This window comes from Stylophora pistillata, chromosome 7 (genome assembly GCF_964205215.1).
Source record: "Stylophora pistillata chromosome 7, jaStyPist1.2, whole genome shotgun sequence".
Classification (NCBI taxonomy): Eukaryota; Metazoa; Cnidaria; class Anthozoa; order Scleractinia; family Pocilloporidae; genus Stylophora; species Stylophora pistillata.
The window spans coordinates 17,549,991-17,570,701 of NC_142525.1; the positions used below are offsets into that span (position 1 = coordinate 17,549,991).

Here is a 20,711-nt window from a genome sequence, read left to right on the forward strand (position 1 = left end):
TTAATCTATACTGAATGAATTTTTGGCTCAAAATTTTTAATAAATGTAAAGAGATTTTATTGCAAAATTTTCACTTATTGGGGGGAGCTCCGCTTTTAGACTTGGCTAAATCTATGTATTATATTAGGACAGAATAGCCTCGTATAGGGGAGCCGTAATAAAGTGTATAATTGTATCGTACTTAATTGAGTTCAGAATTAGGTCTCACTAAAATAACCGGCGAGACCAACATATCCCCTAAACACTTAAGTGAATGAATTCCTTATAATCTTACCCTGGTGACAAATAAAGGTGATACATACATGTAACATAAGTCAACTTTATTGTTTGCCGGTAAGAGCAGAGCCGCATCAAGGGGGAAACAGAGGCGCAGAGGCAGAATAAATAAATGGCCCGCTGCACCGATGCGGCCTGCGGGTAGGGACGGGTGGGAGAAAGCAACTTGTGAACAGTACAAAGGCGAACTAAAATTGATAAACAACAACAAACATATGAAACATATGTGTGAACTGCGGTTATGAGACGTATATGAGAACGATCCTTCGCAGTAAAGCACTATTTGAGCAATAGTGAAAATCAGACCTGAAAAAAATTTCAGGCCTGTACGGGATTCGAACCACTGACCTCTGCGATACTAGTGCAGCGCTCTACCAATTGAGCTAACAAGCCAACTGGGAGCAGGCCATCAAATTAATTCGATATAAACCCGTCTCATAACCATCTCATAACCGCAGTTCACACATATGTTTCATATGTTTGTTGTTGTTTGATTTATCATCTACGGGTTTATATCGAATTAATTTGATGGCCTGCTCCCAGTTGGCTTGTTAGCTCAATTGGTAGAGCGCTGCACTAGTATCGCAGAGGTCAGTGGTTCGAATCCCGTACAGGCCTCAAATTTTTTTCAGGTCTGATTTTCACTATTGCTCAAATAGTGCTTTACTGCGAAGGATCGTTCTCATATACGTAAAATTGATAAATTGGATAAACGTCTTTCAAGTATAGTCAATCAGTAACCATCTGGCACTTGATATTATAATGGCATTAGACAGAGTCCAATACCTCACATAATTCTACGCTGGTGATAAATAAAGGTGATACATACATGTAATGTAAGTCAACTTTATTGTTTGCCGGTAAGAGTAGAGCCGCATCAAGTGGGGAGAAGAAGCACAGAGGCCGAATAAATATAGGGCCCGCTCCCCCGATGCGGCCGCCCAAACCGCCAGACATATGGATGGAGAAGGGAAGAGTCAGGTGCAGGATGAAGGCGAGAAGATGGGGATGGGCCACGGACAAACGACGTGCTAAAGGCTGGTCAATGTACAGGAGCACGGCGTCGGAAGACCAGTCGCCTGGAAGGCTGATGAGTTCAACAGGCGCATCACAATGGAAGGCGAAGGTTGCTCCTCCACGACAAAAGCTATGAACAGAGTAGTGAGAGGCCTTGAGCCCAGCGATGCTCAAAGATTTGCGTAATGTAGTAGTAGTAAAAGTTGAGTGTGTGATGGGTGTAGCTAAGTCCCCACAAAAGTGCAGAAAGGCGGGCGAGGATGGTGGAGCGGGAAATAGGCGCAAGTGTCGTTCGTAGGCCTGTACTGGGCACAACGGATGATTACAGGGGAGGCGGACTACCGGTATGAGTAGCTGTCGCTCATTGAACTGGATTGTTTTGGACCAAGTCACGCAAATGACTAAGCCCCACGGACGAACGATAATATCCTTACGTAACAGAGTTTTAGAAGGGTCGTAATCTTTGGTGGATTTCCGAACCAGGTTAGACTTACGGGAAAAAGAGTAAAAGCCAATTCGCATCGCCGCCCAGAATCCTGAATCTCTGTGGGCCGTAAGCGTAGGACGGAGGCGGAGAAGGATCGCTGGAGTAATGGGTAGTTTTTGTTCGTGTGTGTCACCCAAAATGTGGCGGAGACCGCGAACGATTAGTTTGACAGCAAAAGCATCCTGAAAGGTGACATTGTGACCAAGGTGTAGATGAAGGAGGTTGATAGCTGGTAGGTAATTCATTATCGTTGGATATTTGCAGTAAAAAGACAAATGGACGAGGAAGCGAATGACAGTTTTGGATGAGGCTGGGATAGGGGCCAGTCCAAACTCCGAACAGAAACTCTCCCCTGGGAACGGCGGGTAGCCAAGGTTGAGTACAAAGGCGAACTAAAATTGATATATCGGATAAATGTCTTTCAAGCATAGTCAATCATTAACCATCTGGCGCTTCGTATTATAATGGCATTGGACAGAGTCCAATACCTCACCTTTCATTTGTGGAGGCCAGTCCGCATTCTTGTGGCACACTGCTGTGTACCAGGAAAAGCTGTCCATATTTTGGTTAGATTGGCCATACAGGACACCTTACAAACCGGAGTGCTACCTATATGTCGAAATGAGGCTGGCAATGTGGTGGAGTTTGAACGCAGATTAGACTTTATCTAGTTGGGAACACTTGTGGGAAACGGCAATTGAAGCTATCGACTTCTATTACGAAACTACATCGTGTAGGTAGGGTAGGTCCACGTTTGTACCGGAGATTCGAAACAGAACGAAAAAATAATTGCACATTGCATTATTTAAAAGTTTAAATTTAATAATACTTTGTTATGCTAATACAGGTAAATAAAACTACAGAAAATACAAAAAGCGCATGACTAGTCAATAATTGGGGGAAACTAAATTCCCATACAAAGAATATTCTCCAATATTAAATGTACTAAAATTTAAGAAGTAAGATTTAAATGCGGCTCAAAACTAAATTAATTAAATTGCATACTAAAATTGACACTAAAAATTAAGAAGTACAATTTAAATAAGGCCCGAAGCTAACCTAATTAAATTGGATACCGATAAATCACGAGTTTCACCTGATTTGAAATTGACGCAAATGATCTAATAGATAGGACTTAATTAACGAAGGTGCATGCATCACGTTCGGTGGAATACTTTTCCAGTCTGTTATGTAGCGATTGAGAAATGAAAATTTAAAGTAATTTGTACGTCTCTCTTTAGGTCTTATCTTTAAAATCATAGTTCCTACGCGTTTTCGCCAATACATTAAAATAAAAAAAAACATACGAGGATCTATGTCACAGTGTCCGAAAATAATCTTGTACGTCTGCACTAAGCAGATAAACTTCCTTCGTAACTCAAGCGAAGGCCATTTCAGGACCCCAAATTATGTGTACTTCTATTTCCAAGCGAATGTCCTCAAGACCAAGTTAACCATATCTTAAAAATACTTTAAATGTACTTATGGATATGTCTCCACAACTCGAATGATTTTTTTACGTGCCCTGTTTTTAGACGCATCCTCTCTAACTAGTTCCCTTATACAATTAGACGATTTTCCTATCCTGTTACTCAAATAGGTCGTCAACATTCGCGTACAAATTGTTATCGTATTCCTTCAAATTCACGTAAGTCTAAAACAAAAGAAAAGAAGACTTCAATAAAGTTATTCAACATTAACATGTGGCATATTATGTTATTTAAGTGGGAATGAAATAGCATTTGACGTAACTGACAAAAGAAAGCATGAATAACCTTCTTTGACCCTAAAGCACTATCAGTAACTTAAAGAGAGAAGTTTGGCATGTTATTACATATGGAACAGACTTACGTTCATGTTTTGCATCAATTTTTTCAAGGTGTCTTCAAGTTGGGAGAATGTCGGTCGGTTGTTTGGTTTCTCTTCCCAACACTGGAACATGATCTGGTAACTAGAGATATCTCAGTTATATCAACAACACAGTAACTAACATCATAAGAAAAAATAACCTCAGGAAATACTTTGGCAATTAAAAATCAATGACACAGATTTTTTTCTTCATTGAGTATCTCAAACTCGTCAGCTCGTTTCTTTGTCGGTATTGGATATATTAAAAGACTTGCCACAAGTAACATCAAATACTCAGGCGATAACATTAGATGCAATGGTGACTAAGTAAAACTTCACTTCATCGACCGACCTGTGGTAAACGGACACCATCTAGGCTAATAAAAGAGTTCCATAAGAGGTTGGAAGTGTCGGTTTATCTGATCGCGGGTAATATGACGTAGTGTTTCCCTATTAGAGGTGTCCACTTTTGGGCGATTTTCACAGTTGTTTAAATGCGTCAACAAAATGGAGAAAAGAATCTGAAAATATCGAAAAAAGACAAAATAAAGAGCACTTACAGTTGTTCATCAACATGTTTTGGTTTTGGCATACGGTATCCCTTCTGAAGTTTGCCTGCAATTTCTCGGCCATTAATCCCTGGGTACGGTGATCCACCTGGAAAAATCATAAATAAGTAATTTCAAGTCGCGATGCAAGGGCAACGCCCCAAATTTAAGGACCACTGCAATGAAAAAAATTTCTTTTCGTTCTCTCTTAAGGCCCAGTTTCTCTCTCGCAAAATGCAGCTTATCAATCATTTCGACACAGTTTCAGACAATAAGTCGAACTGTTACACTCGCAATTTTTCGTTTGAAGGCTGTCTTTATCGGTCTACGTTTAAGACGAGTTTCTTAAGAAGGCTGGATCGAGAAAAAGAGAGAGTAATCTTACTTTCGAGTTAACTCCTAAGTAAATGACGTCACGTTCTCTTCTTGATCCATCTCCCTCAATATAACTCGACAGGAAAATACATTGTATTTTGGTAAAGGCAACGCTTCTACCGAAGAGATCACGACAATAAAAAAAAAACTATTTCAAAATTGGTGTATGTGGTACCAATATGCTGGAATGTAAAGTTGAAATCTAGCCAAGAGAAAGAGAACAAAATAATTTTTTCATTGTTGTAGCAGTCTATAGTACTCTACAAAAGAAAAAAAAATAGAAAAGAAGAGAAAACAGAGGAGCACCAACCTACAGTAAATATCTCATAAAGAACAACACCAAAACTCCATCTGGACGTAAAAACAGATTTGTGAGATTAATATCATCGCCTCTATAAAATATTTGTACATTTATTTTGTAAATATAAAAAAAATAAATGGCTATGAATACATCCCGATACAAAGTGAGTGAGTGAGGCCTAATACATTTCGTGGAGTCCCAAATCAACATTTATCTCAATCGCACTAGTTCCCCCAAGCGTGTCCTATTGTAAAACACACAACAGGTAATTAGAACTAATGTGTCAACTACTCTAATGTCCGGCTGTGGTCACTAAACATAGCTGCCAGAAGTTGCATCATGAAAAGTTTCGTCCATGTGATACAAAATCTCCCTGAGAGAATATTTACACGTCACTTTGGGTCGTATATGTCCCGTAAAGTAGCCCTTCGTATGCTGTCCACTTCGCTGGTAGACGACCCTAAAAAGGAATACAGTGCATGGTTACTTGAGAGTTACAGAAAAATGATAATCTATGACCATAGAATCAAAGAGGAACTCTAAAGAAGAATTTTAGTGTAGGTGTTTAGCAATTGGTACCTCACAATAACATTTATTTTACGCTACGAAAAATAAGTGGAAACCATTTTTAACAAACTTTATAACAATGTATTGGCTAATTAAACTTATAATAAGTATTTCCTGTGCTCTTTTCAATTCATAGAGGTTTTTAAGAACCTTTCTCACCCCACTGTGTATGGTGTAGATATCATCCTGGTGAACTTTCCTGGCCATTCCAAAATCTGTCACCTTACACTCTTCTCCTTCTCCAACAAGAACATTTCTGGCCGCCAAGTCACGATGGATGATCTGAGCGGAAACTAGAGGGTTACTTATTTATAACTGATTGAAAAGAACCAAAAACTGGGTTGGAGCTGGCTTGTTATTGAAAGATGAAACAAAACAAATTGAAATTATACCATCTTATTGACCGAACACTCCAGGCTTAGGTGACAACCTATGTTACTAAATGTCTCCACAATGTCCACACGACAATTCATCCCAAATTCATTTACTGGCACGTTGTGGGGGTGCCACTTGAATTTTCGGCTCTCCATGTCTATAAAATCTTTTAAAACAGGAAGTTCGGATAAGTGGGGAAAGAGTTCGGGCAAAGCAAATGAAAAGAATAAGCGAGACTATGGTAACCTTTATAGACGCAGAACCTACAAAATTCTTTACCCACCTTGTTGGACGAGAGGTACCTCATTCCATCAGCAATTTGGCAGGAAAATCGCACCAGTTGTTCCGCGGTAAGGTTCGTCTCAGGTTCAACATCCGGGTCTTTAAAATATGTGTCATTCAGACCGCGACTCTTTCTTAGGTAACCCAACAGATCACCGTAAGGTATGTACTCAATCAGAACAAGTAAAGGATCTACAAAGGGTACATATAATCTACATTTTTTTCATTCATCTTTTAGAATATAAAGTTATTCTTGAAGATTCAGTTTTCTTACCAGAGTTGGTGACGCATCCATTAGTTTGATGACATGAGGATGAGGCTTTAGTATCTTCATTACCTCAAGTTCTGACAGGAGATCCTTTCTGTCTGATTCAGGAGCATTTTCTATTACAGAAGGACCAAAGCATTTTCCATGTTTACGATTTGGCACTAATAACTATAGAAAGAAACTTTAAAACCTTTTTTTTCAATTCATTTAATTGTAGCTGTGCGTTAAATAGCGCATGAAATTGCTCCACTAAGTAACTTTTTCCTTTGTTATAAAATTGCCTGTTATGAATGAAATAACTTCAGTGGCAACATCACATAGCGTATTGGAAGATACGAATCGCTGGCAATAGCCGTGCTTCAAGATGCCCTACAAGACGAGCACCTTGGATATGTATATATTAAGAAGGACGGTAAATTTGGGCTTGCTGAAGAAATAGAGAAGGACGTTTATCGTCTCGCCGCGATTGTGGTACAAAGGAAAAATTTTGAGTCTTCATGAGGAATCGACCCTCAGACGATCCAATTCCGCGCTCCAGTGCTCTATCACTGCACCACAGAGGCTCTATGCTGAGCAAGGACGTTACGATGTTGGTCTTTACAGAGTCTCTGTAAAGAGACTCTGAGATTCCTCAAAGAAACTCGCGTGCCTTTTTTTCTTTGTTCCACGCTCGAATGACAAGACGAAAAATACCTTTCCCTACCTTCGATATATTTTTCACCGGCGAAATTCGGCAATTCATCAGAGCAAACATCAACCACCCATATCCCCGTGTCATCTTACTGAATCACGTACTTTTTAGCATTTTTACTGCTACAGTTATCTGTTCTTCTGTTCCATTGGTATTTAAAAAAGCTATTGCCTTTGCAACCTGGGAGAAAGCACCCTTTCCAATCATTTTTATAATGTGTACTTGTTCCCGTCTTATTTCCCAGTTTCGAAGTTTTGTCGATTGATCAAGCGGCATGTAGTCCGAGGAGACCAGAGTTTGCTCGTGAAGTGTGTTTGCTGACTGCAAAGAGGGAGACTGATCATAATCTGACAGCAAATATCCCTGAACATTTGTACATTCTGTGAGCTGCACTTCCATTGGTGTTTCTTGAACCTGAAAGATTGCAATATGATCTCAATCGTATCATGTTTGGAGGAGCGATGTCGCTGCAAAGTGGCAAACTGCTTATGACGCTTATCTTTTAACAGCAAATCTCTGCGTATTTGTACATCCTATCAATTGAAGCTCTAATTGTGGTTCTTGACCCTGAAAGATGTTGCAAATATTGCTAAGGCATCATCTGTTTCGGGAAGCGAACATTTTTCATAAAGTGTCTTCTAAAATGAATTTTTGCCGTAAGTCATTTCAAACAAATAATTTCCAAATACATTGCAAATCAATCAGCACAAACTATTTTTGATTTAGTCACACATCCACTCAGTGGACTAATAGGCTGTTTTCTTAAAAGAAAAACGGCTTTCACGGATGGTTTGACTGAAACCATAGGTCATTCGGGTGGATGTGCTGGTCATCAGGGCTCACTAGTGCACAAGTTCTTTTTTTAATTAAACACTACTGTACTAAATAGTTTGTTTATTGCAGTAACTGATAAATATAATGAACGAAGTATTAGTCAAGAAAGAGTTCAATGGTGCCCTCATGTGTCACATTAAATTTCGAATTATAGTTGCATGTAGCATGAAAAGAAGATTAACGCAGTTTTGAATTTCATCACCTGGATATCAATCCGGTCTTCTCGGCAATGATACTTCAGATTACTAAAACGTAAACATGAAAATACCTGGTAAAGAGAGGCAAATCTCAATTTTTGCTGCTTATGAAAATGAGGGTCACAAAGGAAGTGCATAAATTTTTCACTTCTGCAGTTTAAGATGCCATAATTTTGTATGGACAATAGTCTACCATCCAAATTTCAGAAAGAACTAGATGATACAGTAAGTCCAAACTAAAGCCCGAAGCTAGGAGGCGATTAAACGACACGGGACAGGCACAAACCTAGTGAAATTATATGTTCAAGAATGAAAACAAGAGAAACCGCAACTACAATCTTCTGATACATTGAAATTCCTCATGAACAAACTTGTTCAGCATTTGGTTTCCTTTGTTTGAGTCCTCTAAGATTTGGCAACGAAAACTGAGTTTTAACATATCGAAAGGAGATTATTGGAAGAATCTGTTGTAGCCAAGTTTAGTCAAAGTGATAGAGTGACTCACTGATCTTCATGTGAAAAAAGTAATTCAGGAATTCTAGCTGACACAGGCTACTCCTCCCTTCAGTCGTTCTTTTGTAGGCAGTGACTGTCTGTTTATCTTGAGGAATTCAATAACTGATAAGCGAGGCAACATTGCTTTGAAAGCGCTTTAATGAAAGAGAAATATATTTGGCTTGTTGTGAGAAAGACCCCAAATTGACTTAACACTACCTTTTACGTACCCTGTTTGCTTTAATGCACCTGTAAATCCTGTAGGATAAAACAACATATTTACTACCAACGAAGAAGCTGATCCCAAAAGCAGAACTTGACTTCGAATAAAAACGAAACTCAGTTCATAAACAAACTGCTGCAACGAAACGTCGAAACAGATTGGAGGACACTCTCTGATGTGGGACTACATGGTTTTCGTAGCTTACGATAAATGCTGCGCAAGTCTAACCTCATGGGGTCATTCTACCTATCATGATTCTAATTTTTGAATATCTCAGATTTCAAGAATCTTTAGTTGAGCAATGGAAATGTTACTCTTCTTGACAGAGATTATTTTAAAAAAGACCACGAGCTGACATTGCAACTAAACTTGTTTCCAAACTCAAAAATCAAGAAACGGAAGAGCAGTGAGGGTAATCCAAGACGTAATTTCCTTCTGCATCCTCAGAGCCGGCTTGAAACCCTTTCAAATTCAATTTTTTGAACAGTTTTGTCTAAGACTCTTTCAATATTGGATTACAAGCCAATCAACAGAGATTACGGTAGGAGTAAAGAGCAAATTAGATCTGATATCTCACCTTGCTTATTCCTCCCTCTCCAAATGACAAGCACTAACCCAATGATAATCACCACAAGAAGAAAAATGATTGTCAAGTAAATGGCATGATTTCGAAGCATATTTTGGTGTTTTTTCCGATCCTCACTTTGATTTGTAACTTTAGGAAAACCTGCAAGTGTGTAAACATACATACCCAGCTGACATTATATGGCTGAAATGAATGGTATTTAGAGAGGTGTTTATCATGGACACATCGAGAGGGACTAGGGATAAACCCACCTTTTTCTGCGATTCTATTCAGCATTTTTTTACATTCTGTTTTTCAGTGCCAGGATAAAAATTTGATCTTGGTGTGGAATGAACTTTTAATTCAGCAAATCTATTTGAGACCTTCGCCTCTCCTATTCGACTTCTTACAGTTCTGATGCCGAAATTTAAACACTTGATATCATGAAACCCATGAATAAATACTCAACTTAGTACGTAATAACAAAAATTTACTTGGTAGTCCACAATTCAAAGACTGATAGGTATTCGTGTGCAGTATCGTTACATTAAAAAAAATAATACTCGCAAAAACGTGAAGAGAAAGTAGAGGCATAAAATTTTAACTCCTCAACTCCTCATTCAAGCCATTGTCAAGCATTGCATATACATAAAACGTACAATTTCATGCCTAAAATGTTTCTTTTGCGGGTGGACGTTGATAGTGACTTTCTTTTCAAGAACAAAGCTTAACAGAAGGCGAACGGTCGCGTGCAGTTGCCCGAGCATGTACGAGTCTGTTGACCTATAATTCAGTTGGGCTTAGAAAACAAACTTCTTTACGCAAAATTAAATCAATTGCACATTATTCATTATTCACTTCTGCGAATTTTAATTGTTAGCCTCTTTTTTCCTTTGTCTGATCCGGTTTTCATCAGGCACCCTTGATGCACACATATTGGGGATGGACTGTTATTTTGAAATCATAAACTCGATACTAACAAACAAAAAAACAGTTCGTAACTCATCGGCTACTTCGCTTAGCATGCTTTAGTTTTTGATTGAAGATAAGGGGGTTTAAAGACCTTTACAGCCTATATTTCCTAAGGCCTTTGTAAATTTTTGCATTCAAGTAAAATTGATATAGAGCGATTGGCTCTTACCTGAGGCCGTACTTCTTGTCAGGGGAACAGCTGGAAAAGAACACGAAATATTTAAGCATTAATTCACGTGTTGCAAAAAGTAGCAAAAGAAATAAAACATAACATTAAGAAATAAAATAATGTGCAAACGTTTGGACAGAATATCACTCAAGTAAGATTGAATTTCGACTAACAGTTTATTTATTGTCTCTTACCTGTGGTTGCAGCGTTTGTACAGGGAAAAGCTGGAAAAGAGCAAGTAATCATTGGGATATATATGAGTCACTTGCATGGTAAAAGGGAAACAAAATATTCAACTACAAGATCAGAATTTCTCGAAATAATAGTAACTTCGGGATAAAGCAAACTGTGATGGTTAAGGTACATCTATCTTAGAAAGAGAACAGAATTAATGAGATTATCTTACACCTTTACGGTACTCTTTGTTAATGGTACTGATGGAAAAAGTAGTCAGTTTACAGGAATCTAAACAAGTGTTGTCGTGTTAAAGAGAAAGTAACATGCAGGAGTAATAGTGACATATTGGTGAAATACCAGAATTTCTCTTGTGATTACAAGATATCTTCACATTGTCGTCATCGTAACTATCGTGATCACTTTTGACCACGAGTCACTTTCTCTCGATTTGAGGACATTCACAAGTTTGAATTGGCGGGAAACGTTCGTCGCACGAGAGCTTGTTTCATTTTTTATGTCAGAGGTGGAAGAAGATTTCTTCGAGCTTTTTAAATGTGCAAAAGATCCCCTCATTCAGAGACTGAGATGTCTGACACCAACGTAGGTAAATAATAACTGTATAGTAAACAGGACGTTATATCAATGTGCAGTTCTTGATATGAATGTATCATCTACCATTGATATTGTCTCTCATGAGCGAACGAAGCGAGCAAGGGATAGTTGTTATCAAAACTAGAAGATAAAATTGGTATCTTCGCGTGGCGCTTAATATCCTTGAGATACTTGTATATAAGTAACCCACTTGGTTTCCCGGTAGCTGAAGGGAGTTCGAGCTCACGGCCAACTGTGAGTGACCCAAGCTTTCCTTTTAAGATTTCATCTTCCAGTGGTTTTAAAGGGTCTGTGAACTTCAGCCTTAATACAGCAATAGCAGCTGAACTATCAGTTCTACTATAAGAAAAGAAAATACTTGCTTATCAAAGCTCTTTTCGTAACAGAAACCGGTCAACGAATTTTCATCTTGACCATACACATCATCCTCCTCAACATCAATTTTTCAAAACTAAACGCGATGAATATCTCAAGATGTTTGTATACATATTTATCAATAGTTGACTGTAACTAAATCCTGCAATATCAAAGGATTGCAAGATGCAAATTTAATGCTCCAAAGATGACAATTAAGTTTTGACGCCCAGTCAAACGCACGCAACCTGAACGCAACATGTTGCAACATTGCTGGATAATGTTTAACCAATGGTAAACACCACAGCGTACACTATTGAGTTATGGATGCACGCGGGAGGTTGCTAAGCACGAAAGAAGCGTAAGAGTCGCGCGAGGCGATAGCCGAGAGCGACTATAGCTTCTTGAGTGCTTAGCAAACCTCCCAAGTGCATCTGTAACTCAATAGTGTACACTGTGGCGTTTACCATTTGTTTTATAACATAACATTGATACATTGTAGCGAGAATTTCCTTTCATTTAACAAATCTTACATGACCGGAAAAAACAAGCGGGCGGAAAACTAGTCTTTGCATTAGCTCACGTCAGCAGCGTACACCCATGGGCAAATGGGGGACGCTGAATTGACCAATCAGAGCGAGCGCTTTACTTTGGTTATGTTGTAATAAGAGATGTTGTGAAACAGCCTCTCAAATGCGTGCAACATCTTGCAATATCAAAAAATGTTACAACAAAAATATGACCACTTTCGAACTTCATCCAACACCATCTAACATATTGCAACATGTTTCATCCTGTTGCACCAGGATGGCAAAAAGTGTTCAACACATTGCATGCAACAATGTTGCAAGATTATAAAGTGAAATAATGCGTGCGATTGGTCGGCCTTAAGACATTTAAATTAAAAAAAGTCTAACATATGCATGCATTGAGCAGTCTTAGCTTGACATTTACCTGAAACTAAGGAGACTAACTGTGTACAGTTGTTTTCCAGGATTTTTGGTGAAGATAGAGGAAATCTGAATACAAGAAAAAATGCTGAAATGCACAATTCAAATTTGTACGCAGAGCAAAAACACTATGCACTCATCCACTCGTCTGAGACGATAATTTTTGGCTCGTTGGATCAAAACTTGTAAAACACTTCCCTCGCAAGATGAGCCCTGGATGTTTCAAGTTCTCAAATTTCTTATCTTTAATTACTCCCCCAATCTATCGTTGTAATAAATTCAGGCTATCACGATCTGATCTCTAATTCTCATGAAACATGAGTTGAGGATTGGACACAAATCAAGCAACCAAACTTTATGCTATATATGACCCTAGGACACAATTGTCACTTAAGTGCACAAGCATCAATTTTCAACCGTGGAAACCATTATCTCTCCTCACTTAACTTTGCTTAACTTTCTAATCCAAGAAATTCAAAAGAACTCTCAGAATCGAATTTTAAGCCAGAAAAGTATCAGGTGTACAAGCCCCCATAGGTTTGCCAGATAGATAATTGCACTTCAAGAGCATACGAATGCTTTTTAGTTATAATCAAACTCACACATCTGAGCTTTTGTAGAGTTGTACACCACAAAGGCTTCAAAACCACAAATTTAACGTAACACACAAAATACACAACTCTCGCCACTCTCAAAGTTCCCGGATGCTTATGTGACCACTGTTCCGACATACCACAGTTGTTCACGACATTCCATTAACTCAAGAACTGAACACTCCTCACTCAATGTTCAATGAAGAGCAGAGCCATGAAAAACAATTTCTTCAGCTAGTCTTTTAAAGGTTAGTGCAACAAATAAAAGGAGGCTAAGTCAGTTCAGGCAGTACTGGACGAGAGGTACATATATCTTATTAGACGTTTTGTTGTATAGTATCGCTGAGTATTTTTACGAGTCGTGCCGCATTTTGACGAGCCCGTAGGACGAGTCAAAATACAAATAACGAGTAAAAATACTCAGCGATACTATACAACAAAATGTCTAATAAGTTATTTATTATCCAACACGCCAAACTGTTATTTCGGTGAGGGCGAATTTCGTGGATATTTATTTAAGGGGAGTAGGTGACAGAAGTATGCGATGCGGAACGGAATTTGCGCGTTGTTGTGTCGTTGTTTCTATTTTCTTCCTTAAATGAAGAAATTTTCTGGTCGTCAAGCTGTTTTCCTTCGTTCGATTCATCTAATGAACTTGGACCTATATTTGCCAGCCATTCTGACTCTTCGTCGTCGGAAATAGGATTCAAATTGTCCGCCATTTTTGTTTTTGTTTTTCGTAACTACAATCCAATTCTTCGCTTGCGCGATGCGAGAAAACCTGTTTAACCGGTGCTACAATAGATAAGTACAAATACCGCGTGATATTCGTACTCGTCTATGGCGTTATTTGTACTCGTCTAGGTATAGTTGGATAATAAATATGTCTTATTAGACGTTTTGTTGTGTAGTATCGCTGAGTAATATACGAGTTGTGCCGTAAATTGACGAGCCCGTAGGGCGAGTCAAAATACAAATAACGAGTAAAAATACTCAGCGATACTACACAACAAAACGTCTAATAAGTTATTTATTATCCAACACGCCAAACTGTTATTTCAGTGCGGGCGAATTTCGCGGATATGTATTTACGGGGAATGCGTGACAGAAGTATGGGAAGCGGAACGGAATTGGCGCGTTGTTGAGTTGCTGTTTCTATTTGCTTCATTGAATGAAGAAATTATCTGGTCGTCAAGCAGTTTTTCTTCGTTCGATTCATCTAATGAACCTGGATCTATATTTGCCAGCCATTCTGACTCTTCGTCGTCGGAAATATGATTCAAATTGTCCGCCACTTGTTTTCTTTTTTTTTTTTGGTAACTACAATCCAATTCTTTGCTTGCGCGATGCGAGAAAACCTGTTTAACCAGTACTCTACAATAGACGAGTACAAATACCGCGTGATATTTGTACTCGTCTATGGCGTTATTTGTACTCGTCTAGGTGTAGTTGGATTATAATAAAGGTTATTTTACGTTCAAAATTTAGAAATTTCTAAATTACCACGGTATGACGAGAAGTATGAACAAAAAAGCTTGTTTGCCCAGATATGGTCACCAAATGTAACTACTAGATGCTGCAGGATACTTACTTCCGATAACAGCTTCGACTCCAAAGTTTTAAACTCAACTCCCGATCTGTTATTCAAGGCTGACCTCCAGACTTCATTCTTTAATGTTACTCCCACCATCCTAATTTCACAATCATCACCTACAGTATGATTACATCAGAAAAATTAACACTTGTTCGTTTAACAGTCATTATTTTATACCGAGTAGCACCGTTATTGACAAACTGTGAGGTCAAGATGGCTGAATATTGGCCGAGTTCTTTTTTGCGGTTTGATGGACTGAGACGAATTCAGGGTCTGATTTAAAACTACTGATTTGAAATCTTCTCAATGTTCTTCCAAGTGAAACAGAGGAAACACAAAGGAACACGTATTTTTAATGTTGTGGTAAGTCCACGTCATTACGTTGTTGTGTAATTTCAGCATGAATTCAAATAAAGTGGCATCTGCTACTATAAAACGTGTAGTAATCACAGAAACAGCTTTGAAAGTAGAGATCAGACTACTAACATCTTATGCCAACGATGCTGATAGCGGTTGCATCATCTCCATATCCATTCCTAGCTGTACATCTGTATGATCCTACATCCTCTAAATTCACGTTGTTTAAATGAAGGTGGTGACCTGTTACTTTAAACTTGTCCTCGGGAATACCATCTTTTGTCCAAGTAATATTTGGTAGAGGGTCACCAGATGCGTTACAGGTCAGAAAGTGGTTTTCTCCAATGGTAAGTAAAGAGCTTGCTTCCGGTAGATCAGATATTTCTGGAGGCACTGTGAAATAACAATTTAAGATAAATTCTTTGTGTATGGATTGTCAACGTACACGAAGGAATTGCTCCCCAAAGGCCCTGTGAATCGTAAGAGAATATCGCTAAATGGTCGGGGAAGGTAACGCTTAGTCTATTAATAATACATCCATACATATAGTGGGATGTTCATCGAGAAAAGCATGCGCCTATGTAGTAAGTACGCTAGCCTTTGTATGAAAATGTCCACAATCAAGCTCTAACTGGGTCACACTACATGATATTCTTGAGCGAATAAACTTTCCAAGTAGACGACAATAGCGGAATGTTTCTCCATGCAGTCAGTCATAGGTCACTGCAGCAATAAGTGACTGAACCGATTTTGAAGAGAAAGACAATAGGAACATGGAAATTTACAAACACTGGCATATAGCTCGCATAATTATCTCCTAACATCACCATGTGTCTCGAATGCGAGTCCGAGTTCGATTTGAACGAGCGGCTAGAAACGTTATGTGGAATGGGAATCGAAGATGTCTTAGACATGAGCCGTAAAAATACTCTTAGCAAACTTAACACTTTATTTTGTTTCGCATATTTAACATACAAAATATTCCTTTTTTGAAAGATATCTATGCCATCAGGTATCTTATTCCAGATTTTGACACGAACACACCGGCGAAAAGACCTTTCATTGTGGTTTAATGCTAGAGTGCTCAACGTTGAAGAGTTTTGACATTAATGAGCGAGTAGTAAAGGTCTGGATGTTCAACGTTCTCATAAAAACTTTGATGATTGTAAATTCTAAGTGTAGCATTTTTTCGTGTTCGATTCTTTGCGTGTTTAAAGTTTATTGAAAGTCTTATCACTCCGTAACTAGCGAACGTTTACACTTATTGTTTCATTGACGCTTTTTTGTCGTTTTTTTGCAGCCTTGTTGCTTCTTCGCATAATTTCAACCTATGTACATATAGCATTAATACGCCTGTTTTCCCGTTTTTTACTTTAAGCGCAGTTCGGTAACGTGCCGCAGTTTTCATTCGTACTTTTCCTTTTGTTTACTTTTTGCCTTAGCAGTTTCGCAATACCGTAATCAATCTTGGTCCTTTCTGTGGCCGTAACAATGTAACTGTTTTATAGTCTTCTGATGTTTGTCATTGTTTATATCGTATACTGCAACTTTTGTAATTGTTTGTTGTTTTACTTTCAACCTACGTCGTTTCTGCCGTTGAGGAACTAAAGTGAATTGTACTTTTTTTTTTACATGACGTGGAGTTGTTTATTCCGTTACCACAAATCTCTCGTCGTTATAAACATCGAGCAATATTGTCCGTAGAACTTCATAATATAAGAAGGTAATAGGTAGACTTTTTGCATTTACAAAAATGGTAGCATGCTCTTTTCTATAGATTAATCGTTAAAGTAGATTAAACGTTATACTCGCTTTTGGATGACAACAACTTTTCTAGGATATTCATTAGAGGCATTTTTCTAAGCAGTGAGTCTATAAGTTATATAAGGTCACATTAAGGATTTGTAGAAATTAATGACTACAGATGATGTAACAGAGTATCACAGCTCAGCAATCATTCCTGTGGTGTTACTTATTTTAGCGATAAGGTAGTCAACGTGGTGGTTTTTCCAAGAGAGATTTTCACTAATCATAACACCTAAATATCCTATGTGGCTCTCATGCTCTAAAGTGACTCTTCTGTTTGTTTCACAATCAAATATACTTATTTGTGGATCGGAAAATAAAGGATTTTATTTTGTGAAGTCAGAATAATTACAAGATCTGATTTTTTTATAATCAGACTCAATCTTGTCGTCGTTGGCCTGTCTTGTAAATTTTTAAGTGCAGCATTAATCGTCTGTTCTAAAGACCTGACGTCCTCTTCAGCGTAAAGGATATTGGTGTGTATCGTAACACAGTTCTGGATAAAAGACGGCCAATAATAACCAAGAGCCCGAGCAAGACCAGAATGTTAAATACTCAGGTGCCAGGTACTTGCCATCATTTCTTCAAATATATTAAGTTTCCAAGTGTTACATTTGTGCGCACGAGTGTTTACTATTTTCAAACGTGTTTGCATGTTAGGTGTAAAAACAAAGTCAACGGTGGAATACACTGAGCGGATAATGGCATTGGTCATACCGAACCTTGTCTTTAAAAGGTTTCCTCGTGAATTTGAGATTTATTTCAATAATACTGTTAGCAGAAAGTTACGGAAGTATCATAAATGGATTTGTAAATGTTGCGAAAGTGAAAAAAATATGTTAGTATTAACACTACTGCGCAGCGGCGAAAGATAGATGAACAGAAGACGACATCACCTACCCTTGTTAGACTGAGATCGTGTCGTTTACAAACGTCACACCCTTAAAGAGTACCGTCCTAGAAAATACCCATTTTGTATAAGCAAAAATTGACGAAATGTGGTATGGACTCGATTATAGCGGCCTTGCTCGTAAGGTAGCTCTTAAGTTAAAGTAAATGGAATGTGAACGTAGATATTTCATTCAAGGGTTAGCGTAGTAACCATTTACGTATTGTGGGCCTAGTACTATGTGAGTTGCGGTTCTATTACGTTTCCTGTCACTTCATGATCAGGTCAGAGTATTGTTTAAAAATATCGTAATCGCCATACTGAATTTAGTTGGCTGTCGATTAGCGTTCTCTTGACATTGGGCGTTAGATTCGGACATTTGGATGTTTGCGAAGCAAAACAGTCGGTTAGTTTGTCGTACGCTAAATACCAATTCTGGTCCCCGAAGTTGTTGTTGTTGTTGTTTTTTTTTTTTTACCGTCTTTCAAATGCTAGTCACGTCCATTCTGTTTATTATAAACCAATTTTTTTGTTTGTATATTTGGAGGCAACGGCTGACTCTATAAGAAGCCGGGTTTTCGGATAACGCACGTGAGAGTTCGATTTTATTCCCGCTTCTTGCTTATTTAGAATATTACCTTCAGGTTATAGTTTCTTCGAGAGAGAGGGACCTGAAATTTACAAAAAAGAAAAAAAGCGATTTTCGGCACGCGCGTTGCTATTTGTCAATAGCAATAGGGAACAAAATCAATTAACACAGGAGCAACAAAATGCAAGGCTTCAGGGCATATATTTATGGCGTGACATATCCCTTAATGTATTATATCATAATGTAAAGTAGCAAACAATCACGACACCCGGGCAGGTTGTAATAGCAATGGTGATTTCTAGAGTCGCTAAACATCCGCTGTAAAGAGCATGGACTAGAAACAAAGCATACTCCTATTATTCTTAAACGACGCATTAGTCGCAACTGTAAGATAATATTGTCACCATTGTCTTCCGTCATTAAACAACTTTATCCACTGAAGTATTGCTGACACAACGCCTAATTGAACACTTCTTATAATGCCAAAAAAAAAAAAGCGCTGTTGGTGAATTAGTGCGAAAACAAGAGCAGAATCGCGCCTGTATCAGTAACATCGACACTACCGTCAGAACAGATTTACATAAACTTAGAGCTGTTTGAATTATCATTTTCATCAGCGATTAAAGCGGCAGAAAACTCAAATGTAACACAACGATCAGAATTCCTTCAGTCCTTCCTAGTATCACGTGAAATAAGGATTACATCAGTTGCGGCTGGAAAGGAACGAGACGTAAAAGCACTGGAAGTGTAACTGTGTAGGATCTAAAAAGTAATAAATATTATTGTAGTAGTAAATAGTGATAAATATTATTGAGACAGGACTGCCCCTAAATTCCCTACAATAAATTAAACTTTTAAACAGCATGTGAGGAGCTCTATTAAAATGAATAGCAGAAACTCCGCTTTTGGGCTTGGCTAAATCTTCACAATAATTTAAGTTACTGGGTGCATTATAAGATTCGCACACTGCAAATTTCAAAGAATAATGCTTCATTTCACACAAAGAGAGATATAGCTATCGAATAGAGATTACATCGTGACCTTTCTGAGAAGGGCACAATACCATTAGACACAACAACGTTAGCGGAGAATGCAGTAACCAAATCACAAGAAAAGTATTACAGGACAAAGTGTATCAAAGCAACTCATGAAACACCATCACTTACCAACCACATTTAGAGCAACTGCGCTTGACTCTACCACTATCGCACTAGAATCCATCAAGTACATTGAGTAGGTGTAATCATCATTTCTCTGTACGTTCTTTAGTATTAGTGTTGCAGGAAGTAAGGCCTCGAATTCAATTGTCGAGTTTGGATAGAACGCTGTCCCATTCTTGTTTGTTGATAATTGTTCAAGAGTACCAGGTTTCTCTTTCCAAAATTGAACGAAATACGAACTCGGTGCATCAGAATACAGCCACTCAAGTCTGACTCGATTGCTGTTTACTCCTAATACTACATTAACATTGGAAGGAGGTCTTTTGCTGATTCTGAATGGCACTGAAGGAGGAAAACAGAAACTATTCAACTAAACTATTTAACACATCACGCGTAACTACAAAAGTTTCGAAGTTCATTTGTCAATACATTTAGGGATGTGTTTCGGTCTGTCGAATTATTGTAGAGCTTTATCTCAAATCGAAACCAAAACTAACATCTCAATATGCTTGACTGCACATGCATTACCTGTCTTCCGAATTGCGGAACAGAATAACAGCGTGGCTGTGAGCCATCGAAGAGCACCAGCAAGATAAACATCCATTATCCTTTCACAAGACAAAACTTCTTATATATTCCTTTTCCGAAATTAATCGAAAGAAACCGCATTTAAGGAACGCCGTTGTATACTTGATGGGACGAAACGCGAAACGGAAACCGTCGATCGGGTCCAGTCCTCTGCCTGACTTACCCTTTACCACGTATAAAAGAGGATTGCACTTGAAAGGATTTACAGTCAACTTTGTCTTAAGCAGACAGCCTCGGAAAAGTCTCCGTTAGTAGCGCTGTCCGCTTACGAGAATTATTCCAAAGGGCAGACGCCAAAGAGAAATAGAGTAGATGTCCGCTTACGGAAGAAACAAGAAGGAAAATAGACCATGACGAACGTGGCCATAACATGACGCTACAAATTTAATGTCGGACTATTCTGTTGCTCTGTCAAAGGTGATATTTTTGTTTATTTACAAATTAAAGACAAGTTTCGATGCCAAGAGTCAACTAATGTGCATGAGGTGTCAGCGCACGGACGAGAATAAACCGCAATTATTTACTTTAATGTCATTGAAAATGGGGGATATT

At 38.3% G+C, this 20,711-nt stretch overlaps 1 protein-coding gene across 1 annotated transcript; it reads right to left on the minus strand.

Annotated features, from left to right (window-relative positions):
• Nucleotides 1–305: 305 nt before the first annotated feature.
• On the minus strand, nucleotides 306–20,289 carry LOC111342366 (uncharacterized). The gene is made up of 20 exons (XM_088727773.1): nucleotides 20,100–20,289; nucleotides 19,578–19,913; nucleotides 15,257–15,520; nucleotides 14,768–14,886; nucleotides 12,588–12,652; nucleotides 11,470–11,618; nucleotides 10,685–10,714; nucleotides 10,491–10,520; nucleotides 9,362–9,511; nucleotides 8,792–8,819; nucleotides 8,072–8,114; nucleotides 7,140–7,449; nucleotides 6,351–6,460; nucleotides 5,579–5,701; nucleotides 5,242–5,312; nucleotides 4,862–4,902; nucleotides 4,189–4,285; nucleotides 3,632–3,731; nucleotides 967–3,434; nucleotides 306–464 (listed from the first exon to the last, which is right to left on the minus strand). Exons 1-19 carry the CDS (start codon nucleotides 20,173–20,175, stop codon nucleotides 3,369–3,371), a joined length of 2,208 nt encoding a protein of 735 aa, XP_088583899.1. The 5' UTR covers nucleotides 20,176–20,289; the 3' UTR covers nucleotides 306–464; nucleotides 967–3,368.
• Nucleotides 20,290–20,711: the final 422 nt, after the last annotated feature.

Excerpts from the sequence above, each read along its gene's own strand:
- LOC111342366 (XM_088727773.1), bottom strand. The coding sequence starts at position 20,175 with ATGGATGTTTATCTTGCTGGTGCTCTTCGATGGCTCACAGCCACGCTG. Across the intron at positions 9,512-10,490 it reads GACAAGAAGTACGGCCTCAG|GTTTTCCTAAAGTTACAAAT; the intron begins GTAAGAGCCAAT and ends ACACACTTGCAG. Across the intron at positions 6,461-7,139 it reads AGCAGTAAAAATGCTAAAAA|AAAATGCTCCTGAATCAGAC; the intron begins GTACGTGATTCA and ends CTTCTGTAATAG.